The 17,096-nt window shown below is 34.5% G+C and overlaps 2 protein-coding genes across 4 annotated transcripts; both read right to left on the minus strand.

Annotated features, from left to right (window-relative positions):
• Nucleotides 1-153: 153 nt before the first annotated feature.
• LOC110809465 (receptor like protein 28-like) lies at nucleotides 154-4,194 on the minus strand. Of its 3 annotated transcripts, none has more exons than XM_088209803.1 (2): nucleotides 3,288-3,429; nucleotides 154-3,192 (listed from the first exon to the last, which is right to left on the minus strand). In XM_088209803.1, exon 2 carries the CDS (start codon nucleotides 3,089-3,091, stop codon nucleotides 317-319), a length of 2,775 nt encoding a protein of 924 aa, XP_088065929.1. In that variant the 5' UTR covers nucleotides 3,092-3,192; nucleotides 3,288-3,429; the 3' UTR covers nucleotides 154-316. The 3 variants fall into 3 exon arrangements, with proteins under 3 accessions (XP_088065929.1, XP_021891011.2, XP_021891010.2); XM_022035319.2 differs by having other exon boundaries at nucleotides 154-3,202; XM_022035318.2 differs by having other exon boundaries at nucleotides 154-4,194.
• A 9,049-nt stretch (nucleotides 4,195-13,243) lies between these two features.
• On the minus strand, nucleotides 13,244-17,087 carry LOC110809468 (receptor-like protein 39). The gene has a single exon (XM_022035320.2). It carries the CDS (start codon nucleotides 16,827-16,829, stop codon nucleotides 13,641-13,643), a length of 3,189 nt encoding a protein of 1,062 aa, XP_021891012.1. The 5' UTR covers nucleotides 16,830-17,087; the 3' UTR covers nucleotides 13,244-13,640.
• Nucleotides 17,088-17,096: the final 9 nt, after the last annotated feature.

The following is a 17,096-nucleotide window of genomic DNA, read 5'->3' on the forward strand; positions in this document are numbered from 1 at the left end:
CAATGGCGTTTGAAGGTAAACCAAAACTAATATCTACTTATTAATTCGTGCTGAAACCGGGAGTCTGAATTTTTTCCTAAAAATTTTCTGGTTGGATGAATATACGTATCTATCAGGTGATCTCAAAAGTCTCGACATGTTCGAAGAAATTCCTGAATGAAATAGTTTCTGTCGCATTATCATGCTGCGCGGCATAAACACACCCAAACCGGGAAGAAAAGATCCAGTCGAAAGAAAAAAAAAAAAAAAATCAAGATAATTTAAATCGATGTTTTTCTTTTTTCTCTTATCGCCCTTTACAGGGTTGATGCTCTCTCTATCTATGTACAGAGTGAGAAAAGAACGGGAAAAGATTCTCAGGGGAAGATGAGAATGAAGAGGAATAAGAAGAGGAAGATATGGGTGGTGAATCATGGCATGTACATTTGAGGTCATGAATGGCCGTTTTCATGATCATATCAAGTTTGGAACAATGTACGCAGTACCTCCCTTGAAATTCTTCGTCTTCTTTTTCTTCATTGTTCTCATGATCCTTTTCCGAGTCCTCCTTGTTCTCTTCTTGGGGATCTTCCTCTGCCTCTAGCATCCATCTATGGGAAGTCGAGTACGTTAATCCCAATATTGGAAGAATCACTAGAAGGAATCTATCAATACCATCATCAACGCATTTACCAGCTCTCTTCCAAAACATAATTGGTGCAGCAATGGCTCCAGCACCTAGACCATATCCTAAACCAGTGACTATGAACTGCAAATCAATTTTATCTCCTGCCTTTGTGGATTCATTGTTTGAATGTACCTCAGGTGATGCAGACTTGCAAGTCACGTTTAATGGGGATCCACACAATCCTTTGTTCCCTTCAAAGCAAGCTGCTGAAAATGTTCCAAATTGAGCTCCTATCGGGATCCTTCCCGTTAGTTGATTGTTTGAGAGGTTGAGGAACGAAAGAAAATTTAGCCTTGTTAGCTGCGTCGGTATCTCCCCGTTGAGGTTGTTTCCAGAGAGGTCTAGAGATTCGAGCTGTATCATGTTGCCTAAATCTGAAGGGATTTGGCCTGTCAAAGCATTATGTGAAAGATTAAGAACATAGAGTCCTCTAAACTCTCCCATCTCTTCTGGAATAGGCCCTTCAAACATGTTGCTTGAGAAATCAATGACAGTTAAGAGTGTTAAAACCTTCTCAAACTTTAATTCTCGACCTTTGCTGGTAACTGTTACTGAGTCCTGATAATAAAAATTGTTGAGTTGCAAGAACTTAAATTGGAGGTGGTCGTGATCTTCATTTACCATTATTGCCTTCCAAGTCTGCAAGCATTTTGGTGGTATAGTACCATTGAAATTGTTGGAAGCTAGGTCGACAATTTGAAGCATTTGCCAAGGACCTGTATTTGATACTGGACAAGCAATGGTGCCATAGAATAGATTGGATCGTAGAACAAGTACGCGCAGGCTGGATATGTTCTTCAACTGGCATGGGAAACTATCAAATATCCTATTGTTTCCCATATCTAACACTTCCAACATCTTACAGTTGGACAGAGACCTTGGGACCGGTCCTTCCAACTGATTTCCGTTGAGATCCAGAGTTTGTAAACCACAATATGCTGAAAACTTATCTGGGATGTTACCTGCAAGAATGTTTCTCCTTAAATTTAAGACACCTAGACTTGTCATTTGAAGTAGGCAGTCTGGTATTGGACCACTCAACTTGTTTCTTGAGAAGTCAAGCACTTGGATATACATAGCCTTGCATATAGATTCAGGAATTGCTCCAGTCAAGCTATTTTTTGATAGGGAAAAGAAAATGGTGATGGAGAGAGAATTTCCAAAGTCAGCAGGAATAACTGAAGAGAAGTTATTGGAGGAGTAATCTACATAGGTTGCAGATGGTGGTATCTTTGGCAATCCTCCATTGAGCAGGTTGGAGTGAAGGTCAAGAATGGTGAGAGAAGGAAGAGAATAGGGTTCTTCCAAATCCGTGAGGCTGTTTGATGACAGATTCACTTGATTGAGAGAGCCATTACCAATGCTCCAAAGCCAACGAGGCACACTTCCAGAAATTTTGTTCTCTGAAAGGTCCAAAGAGAAAAGTTTTGATTGCTTCTTCAGATCAGGAAACACTTTGAGTGAGCAAGAAGCCAGTTTTAATGTGGTAAGCTGTGGGAAGGATGAAATTGTAGAATAGTTACCACTGGCATTGACAATCAAATTGTTGTAAGAGAGATCAAGGTTGGTCAGGTTTACAAGAGTCTGGATCATGGCTAGCTGTATAGTTCCACTGAACTTGTTGGAACAAAGCTGAAGTATATTAAGTCCTCTGAGTTGAAAGATGGACATTGGTATTGGCCCTTCCAATTCGTTGCTGCTCAAATCAAGAGTATCCAGAAGATTAGAAGGAAGACTTTGAGATTCATGTAGTTGACCAGAAAATTGGTTGTCAGAAAGTTGAATCTTTTGCAGTGAGGGAAGAGAAAAGAGAGATGGTGGGATTGTGCCACTGAGCATGTTATTTCGTAGATCAAGATTAACAAGTTTTTGAAAGCCTTTCCAATGAGTTGGAATTGGACCTGATAACAAGTTATGAGAAAGATTTATATAGGTCAGATTCTTGGACATACGAAATGATGGTATTAATCCGCTGAACTGATTGAAAGATAAATCCAAATAAACCAATCGCGTGAGGTTTGCCATTGAGCTAGGAATTGATCCACTGAAACTGCAATTTACGAGGTCTATTCTTGACAGCATTGTAAGATTGCCAATTGAATCTGGTAATTTCCCCGAGAAATTTGTGTAACTTAGAACCAGAGACTGCAGAGATCCGTTTTGGGGGAAATCCAACACAGAGCCTTGAAGAAACTTGTTGAATGACAAGTCAAGAGTCTGTAGCGTTTGTAGTTGAAAGACCCTCCCGGGAAGATTACCCGACAATCCACAACTGCTGAGTCTCAAGGAAATCAAACTTGAAAAATTCCCAAAAAAATCTGGTACTGAAGTTGAGAAGTTGTTGTTATCCAGACGAATGATTGAAAGGTTCCGAAGCTTTAGCAACGATGGATCAATGGGCCCTGCAAGATTGCAGTTGGACATGCTCAACTCTCTCAGATTTGGTAGGGATGAAGATATGGCCTGGCACCATGTCTCCCCTCTTGCTGAGATTCTTACACCATCAAGATAGAGCTCTGTAAGGTCTGACAGGTTCTGAACAAGCATGGTTAGATTTGGGTTCTGAAGTTCCAGTGAGAACTTTCCTAGAAAAAAGGCAGATAAATCAAGGCTAACCAACCTTGTCAAACGTGAAATCTCAATCGGAATTTGCCCCCCGAATCCAGCGTTTGACAAGTTCAAATAAACAAGATTTCCTAGCATGCCAATCTGGGTTGGAATTTGAGAACGATTGAAGTTGTTGAACCCCAAATTCAGGCTCCGGAGATGCTGAAGATAAAAAAGACTGCTTGAGTTGTCAATTACGCCGGCAATATTTTCCGTACTGAGGTCGAGACCCGTGACTCGACCATCTTCATCGCAGCTTACGCCATTCCAACTGCAACAATCTACGCTCTGGATCCAGTTCACCAATTTTACAGACGATGCAGGACTGAAGTTGAGGCTGTTCTTGAGTTGGAGCAACAAGGATTGCTGATCACTTTGACATTCAGCAGAAACCAAACTTATCTCGGTGCAGAATAAAACTCGGAAAACTGCTAACAAAAGAAGCCATAAATAGATCGTAATTCTCATTGGTAGCAATATAGGGAAACACCCATAAAAGTGAGAGATGAATAGATTACAGAGTGAGTAATAGGTGAAGGAAGGAAAAGACCCATTAACATAAAGCTTATGAGCGATTGATTTCCATCAGAGTGGCCAACCAGAGGTAATTTTGGTTTGGAGAAGAAGAGGAAAGAGAGAGGGAGAGTCAGCAAGAAAAGAGTCGTCAAAATAAACCGCGTCTTATATTATTTTCGTTTATTGTTTTTTCGTCTCTTGCATACCAAGGAAAAAATCAAACCGTCGAGTTGACAATTCTTATTGTAGGTGAGGAGGAATCAGAAGTTGTTGATTGGAATTGGTGTTTAAGGAGGTGCAATAAAACCTACCATTCACAAGTAAGTCTTCCGTGTACAATTAAGTTCAGTTTTTTCCCACTCTTTCTTCAGACCTTTTTCTTTTCTCTTTATCATTTTTCTTTCCTGGTTTGAAGACATCCGTAATTTCATTTGCATCAGGCTTTTTATTAGTGGGCGCCCCAGTGTTTTTTTTTTTAATTTATATTTTTTAATAATCAATTTGTGTATACCCATTTGATAAATAATATTTACTAAAACATTGAAATTCCCAACAACAAACAAACAAAATATATATATATATATATATATATATCTCAATATGGTTTTATATATGAATCAAGTTCTAATTGTAAATATATATATATATTAATTATAAAAAAATAGATAATCAAATCTATTTCTCGATTCAATAGAAGCCCAAAAGAGGTGAATAGAGTCCCAAATAACGAGAGATATGTAAAAAGTAAGTCCGATGCATAAATTAGGGGAATGTTACCATGTCTCTAAAAAGTATGGTGTCTCCATAATTCAAAACTTTAGAATCAAGTAGAACAAAATTATAGTCATTGAAATTCTTTTTACTCTCTCTCTCTCTCTCTTATTGTCTAAAAGCCATTTTGCCTCTAAAGCACGTTATTACTAATAATAAAAGATAAAAATTGAGCTACTTAAAATTGGTCTATCTTTATTGATACAATCTCTTTATATATATAAAGAGAAAAAAAAGAGATTAAGTAAGAAATAAAATTGACTAGAAAATATATAAATTAAGTACATGATTATAAGAATCTATTAAGGAACATAATATGCCAAAATCATAAAATTAACATCACCATAATTAGAGTTAATTATGTTGACATCTCCCTTCAAATTGATGTTAGGTGTCAACAAGTATCAATTTGGAAACCAAATAATGATGAGGAGCATATGTCATGGATTTGGTAAGCAAATCAACAACTTGATCTTGAGAAGGCACATGATGAAGTTGTGGAATCTATTATTGTACAAGTTTACCAATATAATAACAATCCACTTCAATGTGTTTTGTACGTTCGTTGTGAACAGAGTTAGTAGCTATGCAAATAGCATTAATATTGTCAGCATAGAGAGATGTAGGCTTATCATAAGAAACATGAAAATCCAAAAGAAGTCGACAGAGTCAAATAATTCTAAGATGACATGGAGCGGTATTCTACTTCAGTTGAAGACTTAGCAACACGATCTTATTTCTTGCATTTCCATGCTACAGGTGTTGAACCGAAAAAGACACATCAACCACTAATAAACATCGTGTATCAAGGCACCCAACATAATCAGTGATAGTAAAGGCAACAAGCTCCATAGATGAAGTGGAAGAAAAAAAAAAGAAACCTCGATCCATTGTATCTTTTAGATATTAAATGATTCAATTAAGAGAAAAAAGATGTAACTTGTAAGGATCTGAAACAAACTTACTCACAAATTGACTGCATAAGAGATGTCAAGACGAGTCATTGTAAGATATATGAGACTACCAACAAGACGTCTATAAAGAGTAGGATCAAATAATGTTTGACTAGCATCCTTTGTTATTTTAAAGTTGAGCTCCATTGGTGTAGCACAAGATTAGTTGTCAGGAAAATTGGTCAATTTAATCAAATCGGCAGTATATCTACGTTGACATAGATATACACCATCCTTAGATTGTGAAACTTCTAAACCCAAAAAATAAGTCAATTCTCCAAGATCTTTTATGAGAAATAGGGATTGAAGAAGTTGTTTTAACTTATCAATACCATGTTAATCATTACCTGTGATAACTATATCATCCGCATATACTAACAAAATATTGATGCCATTAGAGGAATGAAAAGTGAATAATGAGTGATTATTGGAACTTTGTTTAAAACCAACTCATTTAATTGTGGATGAGAATTTTCAGACCATGTACGAGGAGCTTATTTGAGTCGATAAAGAGACTTGCGAAGCTTATATACCAAATTTTGATTAGAGAGTGGGTAGCTTGGTAGAGGTTTCATACACATAGTTTCTTTCAAGTCACGATGTAAAAAAGTATTTTTTTATATCAATTTGATACAAATTTTCAAACGCAACAGACAACATAATTCAACCATAGTCATCTTAGCAAGTGGAGAAAAAGTCTCCTCATAATCAATACCATATTCTTGTGTGTATCCTTTAGCAACCAATCTAGTTTTATACATGTCAATAGAACTGTCAAGCTTGAGTTTAACAGTATATACCCATTTACTACCAACTATTGAGCATCAGAAGGAGCAGGAACTAAGTCTCAAGTTAGGTTTGTCTCTAGAGCCAAAATTTTCTCATCCATGGCACTTTTCCAACATACAATTTTTACTGCTTGCTTATAAGTAGAAAATATGTAAATTGAATCAAAAATACCAAGATAGATAGTGAAAGGATCATATCGTTCTGGAGAATAACCGTACTGATTTGGAGGCTACCCAAAATTAAAACGAGTGGACCAATGTGGTTGAGGTGAACTAAGAGAAGGTGATGATGGTGATTGAGGAGCTAGACCTTTGGGTAGATGATCAAGTTGAGGCATTGAAGAATTTTCACTTCTCCTAGATGAATTATTTTATAAATTACTCTCAAAATTAATACAATCATTTGAAAATGAAGGCATAAAAGAAATAGATTCATTATGAGAAGTTATAGAAGAAGGAGAAGAAAAATAATACATATTTTCAAGAAAGGTTACGTTACAAGAAATGCACATTCTTTTTCCTGTAAATCATAACAAAGATAACCTTTATGTTTGTCACTATAACCACGAAACACACATTTAGCAGACTTGGGAGATAACTTTGTTCGTTTATACAGAGGCATTAAGACAAAGGACACACAACTAAAGACTCTAAGATGTGAGTAGTTAGGTACTTTATTGTACAAACAAAACGAAGATGTTTTATTTTTAAGCATAGGTGTAAGTTGTCAATTGATAAGGAAAACAGCTGTATGAATAGCTTCCACCAAAAACTCTGTGGGACATAAGAACCGAGTAAGAAAGTACGGGCAATTTCAACAACATGTCGGTGTTTTCATTCAACTACTTCATTTTGTTATGGAGTTTGGGGACAAGATAGTTGATGTAAAATTCCCTTTTCTTGAAAAACAATAACAAGTTATGAACAACAAAATTCTCCCCCAGAGTTAGACCGAGAAGTCTTAATGAGCTCAAATTGTGTTTCAATCATATTGACCAAGGGTTTTATTATATTTATAAGATCAGATTTAGTACACACAAAAAATACGTAAGTAAAACGTGTGTAATGATCAATAAATAATATAAAATATATATAACCCAAGCTAGAGAAAAATGGTGATGGTCCCCATAAATCAATATGAGCAAAATCAAAAGGTGCATCAACATTAGAAGAACTAAAAGTAAAAAATAACTTTGTAGTTTTACCAAGAAAATAACTGTCACAATTAAACTTCAAAAAAATCTGTCAACATCTAATGAAAATAAAAAACACTAGAGTAAAACATATGTTTAAGTCTATTTGCATTAGGATGTTTAAGGCGTCGATGCCAAAGACAACACTTTTTATTATCATTGTTTGAAGAAGAAACATAACAACAAAAAAAAAGATGCATGATCCTAGTAATATTGATTATCCACGTTCAAATGAAATAATCTTCCTTTTTTATGCCCTCTCCTGATCACCTTCCATTGTGAAGGTCTTGTATATAACAACTACAGGAGAAAAATTAACTGAATAATTTTGATAAACTAATTGACCAACATAAATTAAATTTGCAGTTAAATTTAAGACATAAAGAGAATTAGAAAGTAAAAGGATTTATTTAATGAAAGTGTTACTGTGCCCTTGATAGGTAATTTTTCTTCATTAGCAACAATAACAAATTGATTTAGTGGATAAGGTTGAATTTTTGAAAAATTGTGTTTATAGTTAGACATGTGGTTAAAGGCTACAGAATCAAGGAACTAAAGAGATGAATAACTGATTTTACCTGATAAAACCAACAACATAAAAAAAAAGGAAATAACATCTGGTAGAGTTGTTTGTAAGGTAGTTTGGATCATCTATTGTATGATTTCTCAAGTGATGCTCAAGTTACTACTAGAGGAACCACCAGTCTTGTCATGTTCTTCACTCAAACCATTAGTGAAAATGCATATTGATCTTCTTGTTGTTCTTTTGCAAGAGTCGACAACCAAAAAATCACATGTCCCTTCTTCTTACATTAGTTATATTCATTCTTCTTCTTCCAACGAGATTGTATGCGTCCAATTCTATTACAAATTGAACTTTGCTATAATCTCCACTTGATTGCTTCATTTGAGGCCTGTCACGAGAAACTAAAAAAAACATATCAACAGAATTAGTTTTAGCACCCAAAACAGTTTAAGTGTGTAGTTTGGTTTTCTCACGAAGAAAATCACCTAAAACTGAAGCAATATCTATTATTCATCAATTTATTACATTGGCTCTAACATTTTCATACTTAGTTCTGAGTTTCATGAGAAACTGTAGTACTCCACTCCTATCTTTCTCTTTCTTTAACTCTTGGTAGGCTGACTTCTCAATAAAATTTAGAGACACCATATCTAACTCAGTCCATAATCCCACCAATTGAACATAAAAATTTCTTATATCCCAATCATCTTGATTGAGTTTAGCAATAATATATTCAATTTTAAATTGTCTAGCTTGGTTTGTTTGGGAATACACTTTGTTAAGGTGATCCCATATTGAACTAGTAGTACAAAAAGATCTCAAACTCAAAGTAATATCTTTCTCAACAGAATTCAAAATCCAAGTAATAATTTTAGCATTAATTGTTCATCATTTTTCTTTTTCTTTATTATCAATAGGTTCCATCAATGATCCATCTAAAATTCCATTTAATTTTTTTCTTTCTATAAACATTCGAAAATAAAACTCCAAAACAGGATAGTTTTTTCCATTAAACTTAATAGAAATAATATCATATTTTGTAAAATTCATGAGATGGTAAGAGACAAAGTATATATTATACATGAAAATTTGTTGAAGTGGAAGACGAACACCAAAGTATGATTGCCTATAATAGTCGAGAAGCCAAACCAAAAAATATTTCTGACGAAAAAAATTCAGATTATCATAAATTTGATACCATTATAATAAAAGAACAGAAATTGAGCCACTGAAAATTGATCTACTTTTATTGATACAATCTATTTATATATACAAAAAGGAAAAAGAGACTAATTAGAAAATATACAAATTAAGTACATAATTGTAGGAACATATTAAGGAACATAATCTGCTAAAATTATGGAATTAACATCACCATAATTATAGTTAATTATGTTGACAATTATAATTTTTTCAATACTAGATGAAAACTTATTTACCAACATATTGTTTCATTTCTGTTGTAGCGGCAAGGGTTGGATGTAATTTATCGTATGATTTTAATTACTGAAAGAAGAATATAGAAACAGTGACAAGGAGAACTTAAAGCTACTACCAAATGAAATGAAACTTTTTTTATATGAAACAATTGTTATGTTAGTTATCAACATTATAGTTTCTTTTCTTTTCGAGACTTAAAAGATTCAGTACCAATGTAGTCAAACATGTTTAGTGTCATCCATGGGTAAAACTTCAACAGTTTCATTGGAAGGAAAAATAGGATTCAAACTAATATCCATATGTTTCAATATTTTTTTCACAACTTTCTGCCCCATTTATGCTTAATTTGAGAGTGATTTATGGTTTTGGAATTTTGACAAGAGTAAAGACGAGAAGACGAACGAGGTACCTAATGCTTTTTTTCATCCTCACTATCTAGTTTATAGTCGAATATGGAGAATATGAACTCATCACATTCTTCCTTTCGGTACGTTGTTATGAGCAGCTCTAGTGCTCAATATTGGGTCTTAGGTGTGGGTCGGATATTGATAAAGAGGGTTTGGTGGTTGTATAATTCCCAAGCTCTAAGTCATCTACTTGCAAAGTAGATGGGGTGATCAAGCGGCCCTTTCTGCGCCAACATACATCAAATGGCATAGAGTGATGTGTCTGTAATAGCCTGTGTCCCAAAAAAGAAGGCGCTACGCTCAGCCCTCCTTTGCTATAGATGAGATTAGGATGAAAGGGCTTGTTTTCAGTAAAGGTGCATAGCTTCTTTAAATGTCCCACTGATTGACTACTACATCTAGGGACGGGTCTGATCCCGAAAGAGAGGTCTTTCTCTCTGGTTATGAAATTGCTTAGGTTGAAAAGCAAGTCGATGATGCCATAAGTCAAATGGGCGGGTGAGAGTCCTTCATTGGAGAGGGTTGGGTCACCCTCAATTCTAGAAAACTTGGACTCATAATCATATATATAGTGTAGAGAACATTGTTAAAAATTGTATCTATATACTAGAGAATCTAATTACTATTAGGAATATGTTCTTGTTTTCTCTCTCTCTCTCTCTCTCTCTATTACTCTATCTCTCTCTAAGTTAGGGATAATGCAAAGAAAAAGAAAGCAACAATGTTTTTAAAAGATTGAATTCCATTATTTAGCCTTTAAATTGTTCATAAAATGTCTTTAGCTGAATGGAGTAAATATACAATTTTTAGTCTAAATTATTTGATTATTTTTTTAAACCTACTTTTGGTAAAAATGTGCAAATTTCATTCCAGACTAAAAAATTGAATTGAACTAATTAATTCAGTATACATTAGATCACATTTAGGCAATATATCTAGTTTATTCTTTGGTTCTCAAAATATCAAGCTAAATAATCCAGTTTAGACCTGGTTTGGACCAGTAATAAAAAAATAATTAAATATTATTTTACTCATAATTTACTCATTTGTATGGTTCGTTATTCAGTTTGGCTTATGGGGTTTACTTGGTTCTTATATGCTCTCAATTCAATCTTGTCTGGTTAAGTTTTGGACCGTTACGTGCCCCTACTTATTAGAACTTTTAAATTATTATAAGATTCGTCTCTTGTATCTAAGTCTCTCATTATAAGAGGATAGATTCCACATACTAAGATAAGATATGAAGTTCACCTCTATGCGAGAGACACATAGTATGCCAGAGATATCATATAACCTCCCTATTAATTGATTACTTTTTAATTTATATGATTAACTATAATTTTATTAAAAATAATTATACAATTTTAATTTATATGATTACCTATAATTTTATTAAAAATAATTATACAATTAATTACTACATATTATCCTAGTTTAAATTCAGATTTATACCTGATAAAAAAGTAAATCATTTACGTAGATATCTTATAAACCATATTTGGTCATAGAATTTCCATGAGATGACATTTTCAAGTTTAACATGAAATCATTCTTAGACAAAACTTGTTTTAGGTTTCTAAGTTGAATTAGTTTTTCTACTTTCTTAAAAACTAGACTACTTTTATTACCTATAAATAGATTATTTAGTTCTCATAACTAAACAATTTGAAATTTACAAATACTCTTATAAATTATTCAATAGAGTTTTAAAAGATATTTTAAAAAATCTTAAAATTTTTGGATTTTTTCTTTAAGTGTGTATGAAACATTAAAAAAAAAATTCTTGTATACTCATACCATAAAGTAAAAAAAAATAATAGTTAGTAAAACAATTGTTATATATATTTGGAAAGGTTCTGTAATCTAAATGAAAAACTAAAAGAACCCCAAGAAATTGTTCAAAATATAAACTCTAAATTAGTCATGATTGCAAATCTAGAAAAAGGATCACTTCCTGTTGCATGTTAGATTTTCATGAAATTAAACTCAATTTATATTTTATTTGATCAGAAATAATGAAAACTTTAAATTCCTTTAGACTACCTTACTTACAAGCCTAGTAGACATAATGTCAACGGAAATTAAAGAGACAATATTATTATGAGCAAGTCGAACTTACCAAATATATATATAAGTTAGGAGGTTTTCTCCTTGGTATTATTGTAGCCGTGAGACTTATGTTTAAGCCAACACCAAACATAAGTCTCATGTTGAAAAAGTATTCCTAGAGAATAGGGAGATAGCTATTTGAGACTATAAGAACATTATCATAATCACACAAGATTTAAAGACAAATCCATAATAGGACATGAAACACTTTTCATGTAGTGCCTATTATAACAAAAATGATTGGTTGGAAGACAATTTTGATGTGTTAGGCAAATGTTGCAGTTATGTTTACTAGAGCCGTTAGCTTTTCAAATTACTTCCAATTTCATCTATTATTCTATTGTTAATATCTACTAATGGAACAAAAAACTAACTTTCAAGTATGTTTTCCATATTTCTTAAGACTCTAGAAGTTACAACCAAGTGTGTGATCATCCTTGAGGAATAAAATAACTACAGTGACATTTTTTATAGTATTCGTTATAAGCCTTCAGTAGTAATTTTGGACAACATTGTTTACTTTAAGTCCTTTTCATCTTTGTAAAACATTGTTGTCTGTCGAGACCATAAATATGTCTCTAATTGTAGTATCATATATCGCACAATAAAATCATAATACCCTTATTAATACTCTATTCGATACCTTAGATAGGGTTTTTAGTATGAATAATACATTATTGTAAGGAATATTATGAGATTAAGCTTTAGTATTGAGAAGATTCCTTCTATTGCAATATTCTCCCTACACGTGATTTTTCAACCAATTTTGCTAATGTAAGAAAATTGACAAATAATGAGACTCATAATATATCACGTTAATCAACATTCACCATAATTTTTCTCTAAAAAATTGTCATAATATATGTAATCTTTGAATGAAAAACTAATCAAAAATTTAAAACTTATACTCATATTACAGAAAAATAAAGAAATACTTGTTTTTAAAACAAAATGTGTAAAGATTGCTTAGAATAAATAAATGAAGTTGTCTAAATGCTTTTCAAGATATAGTTTTAGTAGATTGAAATGAGTTGTGAATATAGGATCAAATTGTTGAACAATTTACTTATAATTCGTGAGACGTAATATTTGAATTAAACATTTATGGTTTGAACTGTAATTTGTAACAAAAAATCTACTATACGTAATACGATCGATCAGAAAAGAAATTCTTGTGAAAAAAAGAAAGGAAGAAGATTTCACATCTCTAGTCCCAATAAACAAAATGAGAAGGAATGGAAAAGAAGGTGATACAATAGAATTGAATTTAACAGACTATATATCTCTTTCTAAAAATTAAATTCATCGTCTGACCTTAATTAATGTTTAAAGAAAAGTACAAGGCATATATAAACAAAATTATACTAAGAACAATATACCGTATCCTCTTAGCACCTCCACGATGAGTGGTTGACGGCGGTAAGGGGGCGATTTGCGCAACAATCTTCTCCTATCTCTTCAGTTTTTCTTAAGAAAAATTTATATCTATCATTTTCCCTCTCTATTCCATTTTTCAATCATTATTTCAAATTTTTTGCTAATGTTTTAGCAGAATTGAGATGGTATTTTGCACTTGATTTTACCATTAACTAACACAATTAGAGTAGCTGGTTGTAGAACGTGTCGGATCACTGACCAAAGTAGGAGAAAACTGCATCCCTAATCATCTTCCCCATCGTTGCTGCCTGCTCCTTGCGTTATTTCTTCTTCCTCTCGTGGATCTACTATGACTTGTAGAAGCTGAGAGAATGAGTCGATCAACTCTTCCATTATACCATATCCTCCATCTCTTACAAAACACAAGAGGCAAATTAAAAATTCCCAGACCAAACACAAATCCAAACAAAGGACCTGTGAATTTCAAATCAACTCCTACCCTATCATTCCCTTCACTGTCTTCCGTTGTTTTAGCCTCTTCTTGGACTCTGCAAGTCACGTTTAACGGGTATCCACACAATCCTTTGTTCCCTTCAAAGCAAGCTGCTGAAAATGTTCCAAATTGAGCTCCTATTGGGATCCTTCCCGTTAGTTGGTTGTTTGAGAGGTCGAGGAACGAAAGAAAATTTAGCCTTGTTAACTGCGTTGGTATCTCTCCATTGAGGTTGTTTCCAGAGAGGTCTAGAGATTCAAGCCGTATCATGTTGCCTAAATCTGAAGGGATTTGGCCTGTCAAAACATTCTGTGAAAGATTAAGAACATAGACTCCTCTAAACTCGCCCATCTCTTTTGGAATAGGCCCTTCGAACTTGTTCCTTGAGAAATCAATGACAGTTAAGAGTGTTAAAACCTTCTCAAACTTTAATTCTAGACCTTTGCTGGTAACTGTTACCGAGTCCTGATAGTAAAACTTGTTGAGATGCAAGAACTCAAATTGGAGGGGGTAATGATCTTCATTTCCCATCATTGCCTGCCAAGCTTTGAACCATTTTGGTGGTAGAGTACCGCTGAAATTGTTGGAAGCTAAGTCGACAATTTGAAGCATTTTCCAAGAAACCTTATCTGATCCTGAACAAGCAATGGTGCCATGGAGTTGATTGGATCGCAAAACAAGTACACGCAGGCTGGATATATTTTCCAACTGGCATGGGAAATTATCATATATCCTATTGTTTCCCATATCGAACACTCCCAACATTTTGCAGTTGGCCAGAGACCTTGGAACCGGTCCTTCCAACTGATTTGCATTAAGATCCAGAGTTTGTAAACCACAGGATGCTGAAAATGTATCTGGAAGTCTACCTGTGAGAACGTTTCGCCTTAAATTTAAGACACCAAGGCTTGTCATTTGAAAGAGGCACTCTGGTATTAGACCACTCAACATGTTGCTTGAGAAGTCAAGAACTCGGATATACATAGCCTTGCATATACATTCAGGAATTGGTCCAGTCAGGCTATTGTTTGATAGGGAAAAGAAAACGCTGTTGAAGAGGAAATTCCCAATTTCAGCAGGAATAACTGAAGAAAAGTTATTGGAGGAGTAATCTAAATAGGCTGCGGATGATGGTATTTTTGGCAGTCGTCCATTGAGCAGGTTGGAATGAAGATCAAGACTGCTAAGAGGAGGAAGATAATAGGGTTCTTCCAGATCCGTGAAGCTGTTGGATGATAGATTCACTTCATTGAGAGAACTGTTACCGATGCTCCAAAACCAACTAGGCACACTTCCAGAAATTTTGTTCTCCGAAAGGTCCAAAGAGAAAAGCTTTGATTGCTTCTTCAGATCAGGAAACACTTCGAGTGAGCAAGAAGCAAGTTTTAGTGTGGTAAGCTGTGGGAAGGATGAAATTGTAGAATAGTTACCACTGGCATTGACAGTCAAATTGTTGTAAGAGAGATCAAGGTTGGTCAGGTTTCCAAGATTCTGGATAGTGGCTAGCTGTATAGTTCCCTTGAACTTGTTGGAAGAAAGCTGAAGTACATGAAGTCCTCTGAGTTTAAAGATGGACGTTGGTATTGGCCCTTCCAATTTATTGCTGCTCAAAATAAGAGTATCCAGAAGATTAGAAGGAAGACTTGGAAATTCATGTAGTTGACCAGAAAATTGGTTGTCAGAAAGTTGAATCTTTTGCAGTGAGGGAAGAGAAAAGAGAGATGACGGGATTGTGCCATTGAGCATGTTATTTCGCAGATCAAGATTTACAAGATTTTGAAAGCCTTCCCAATGAGTTGGAATTGGACCTGAGAACATGTTATGAGAAAGCTTTATATAAGTCAGGTTCTTGGACAAAACAAATGACGGTATTAATCCGCTGAAATGATTGAAAGATAAATCCAAATGAACCAATCTTGTGAGGTTTGCCATTGAGCTAGGAATTGAACCACTGAAACTGCAACCGGAAAGGTCTACTGTTGCCAAGCTTGCAAGATTGCCGATAGATTCTGGTAATTTCCCTGAGATATTTGTGCCACTGAGAACCAACGTCTGCAGTGACCCATTGCGGGGGAAATCCAAAACAGAACCTTGAAGAAACTTGTTGTTTGACAAGTCAAGAGTCTGCAGTTTTTCTAGTTCCAAGACCCTCTGAGAAAGTTTTCCAGACAATTTACAATTGCCGAGACTCAAGGAAATCAAATTTGAAAAGTTCCCAAAGAAATCTGGCACTGAACTTGACAAGTCGTTGTTATCAAGACGAACGATTGAAAGGTACCTAAGCTTTAACAATGATGGATCAATCGGCCCCGAAATATTGCAGCGGGACATGCTCAACACTCTTAGATTTGGTAGCGATGAAGATATGGCTTGGCACCATGCCTTCCCCCGTTCAGAGATTCTTACACCATCAAGATAGAGCTCTGTGAGGTGTGAGAGATTCTGAACAAGCATAGTTAGATTTGGGTTCTGAAGTACCAGTGAGTCTCCTAGAAAGAAGTTGGATAAATCAAGGCTAGCCAATCTTGTTAAACGTGAAATTTCAATCGGAATTTGCCCCCCAAATCCAGCGTTAGACAAGTTCAAATAGACCAGATTCCCTAGCTTGCTAATCTGGGATGGTATTTGAGAACGATTGAAGTTGTTGAAACTCAAATCCAGGCTCCGGAGATACTGAAGATCAAAAAGACTGCTTGAGTTGTCAATTACGCCGGCGATATTTTCCTTACTGAGGTCGAGACCCATGACTCGACCATCTTCATCGCAGGTTACGCCATTCCAACGGCAACAATCTATGCTCTGAACCCAATTCACCAGTTTTACAGACGATGCAGGATTGAACTTGAAGTTGTTCTTCAATTGAAGCAACGACAATTGCTGTTCCTCAAAACATAGTTGGCTACAGATGGGAAGGATATTTAGATGGAGAAAGATTGCATTTATAGTTAACAGAAATAGCCACAACTGGCGGGAAAATTTCATCTTAAAACCTGTAAAACCTCTCTAGTTAAAGAAAATGCGATGAGATGGAATTCGCAGATCTGAGGAGTTGAAAACTTATTAGGAAATTGGAAGAACACAAAATTCTTCACTTTCGGCGTGTCAATCCCGTCTGACTTGTCCAATGAAATCTCTTTGCAATGTCCATATAGTCATCAATTTGGTCTCCATCTTCCATTTTTAAGATGGAATAACATTAACATTTTTATAAATTAAAATTTTTGTAATATTTTTCTTTTTTAAAAAAAT

This window comes from Carica papaya, chromosome 8 (assembly GCF_054855325.1).
Source record: "Carica papaya isolate Zhongbai chromosome 8, ASM5485532v1, whole genome shotgun sequence".
NCBI lineage: Eukaryota > Viridiplantae > Streptophyta > Magnoliopsida > Brassicales > Caricaceae > Carica > Carica papaya.

Bases quoted from the DNA above. Each gene is read 5' to 3' on its own strand.
- LOC110809465 (XM_022035318.2), bottom strand. From the start codon at position 3,742: ATGAGAATTACGATCTATTTATGGCTTCTTTTGTTAGCAGTTTTCCGA.
- LOC110809468 (XM_022035320.2), bottom strand. From the start codon at position 16,829: ATGAAATTTTCCCGCCAGTTGTGGCTATTTCTGTTAACTATAAATGCA.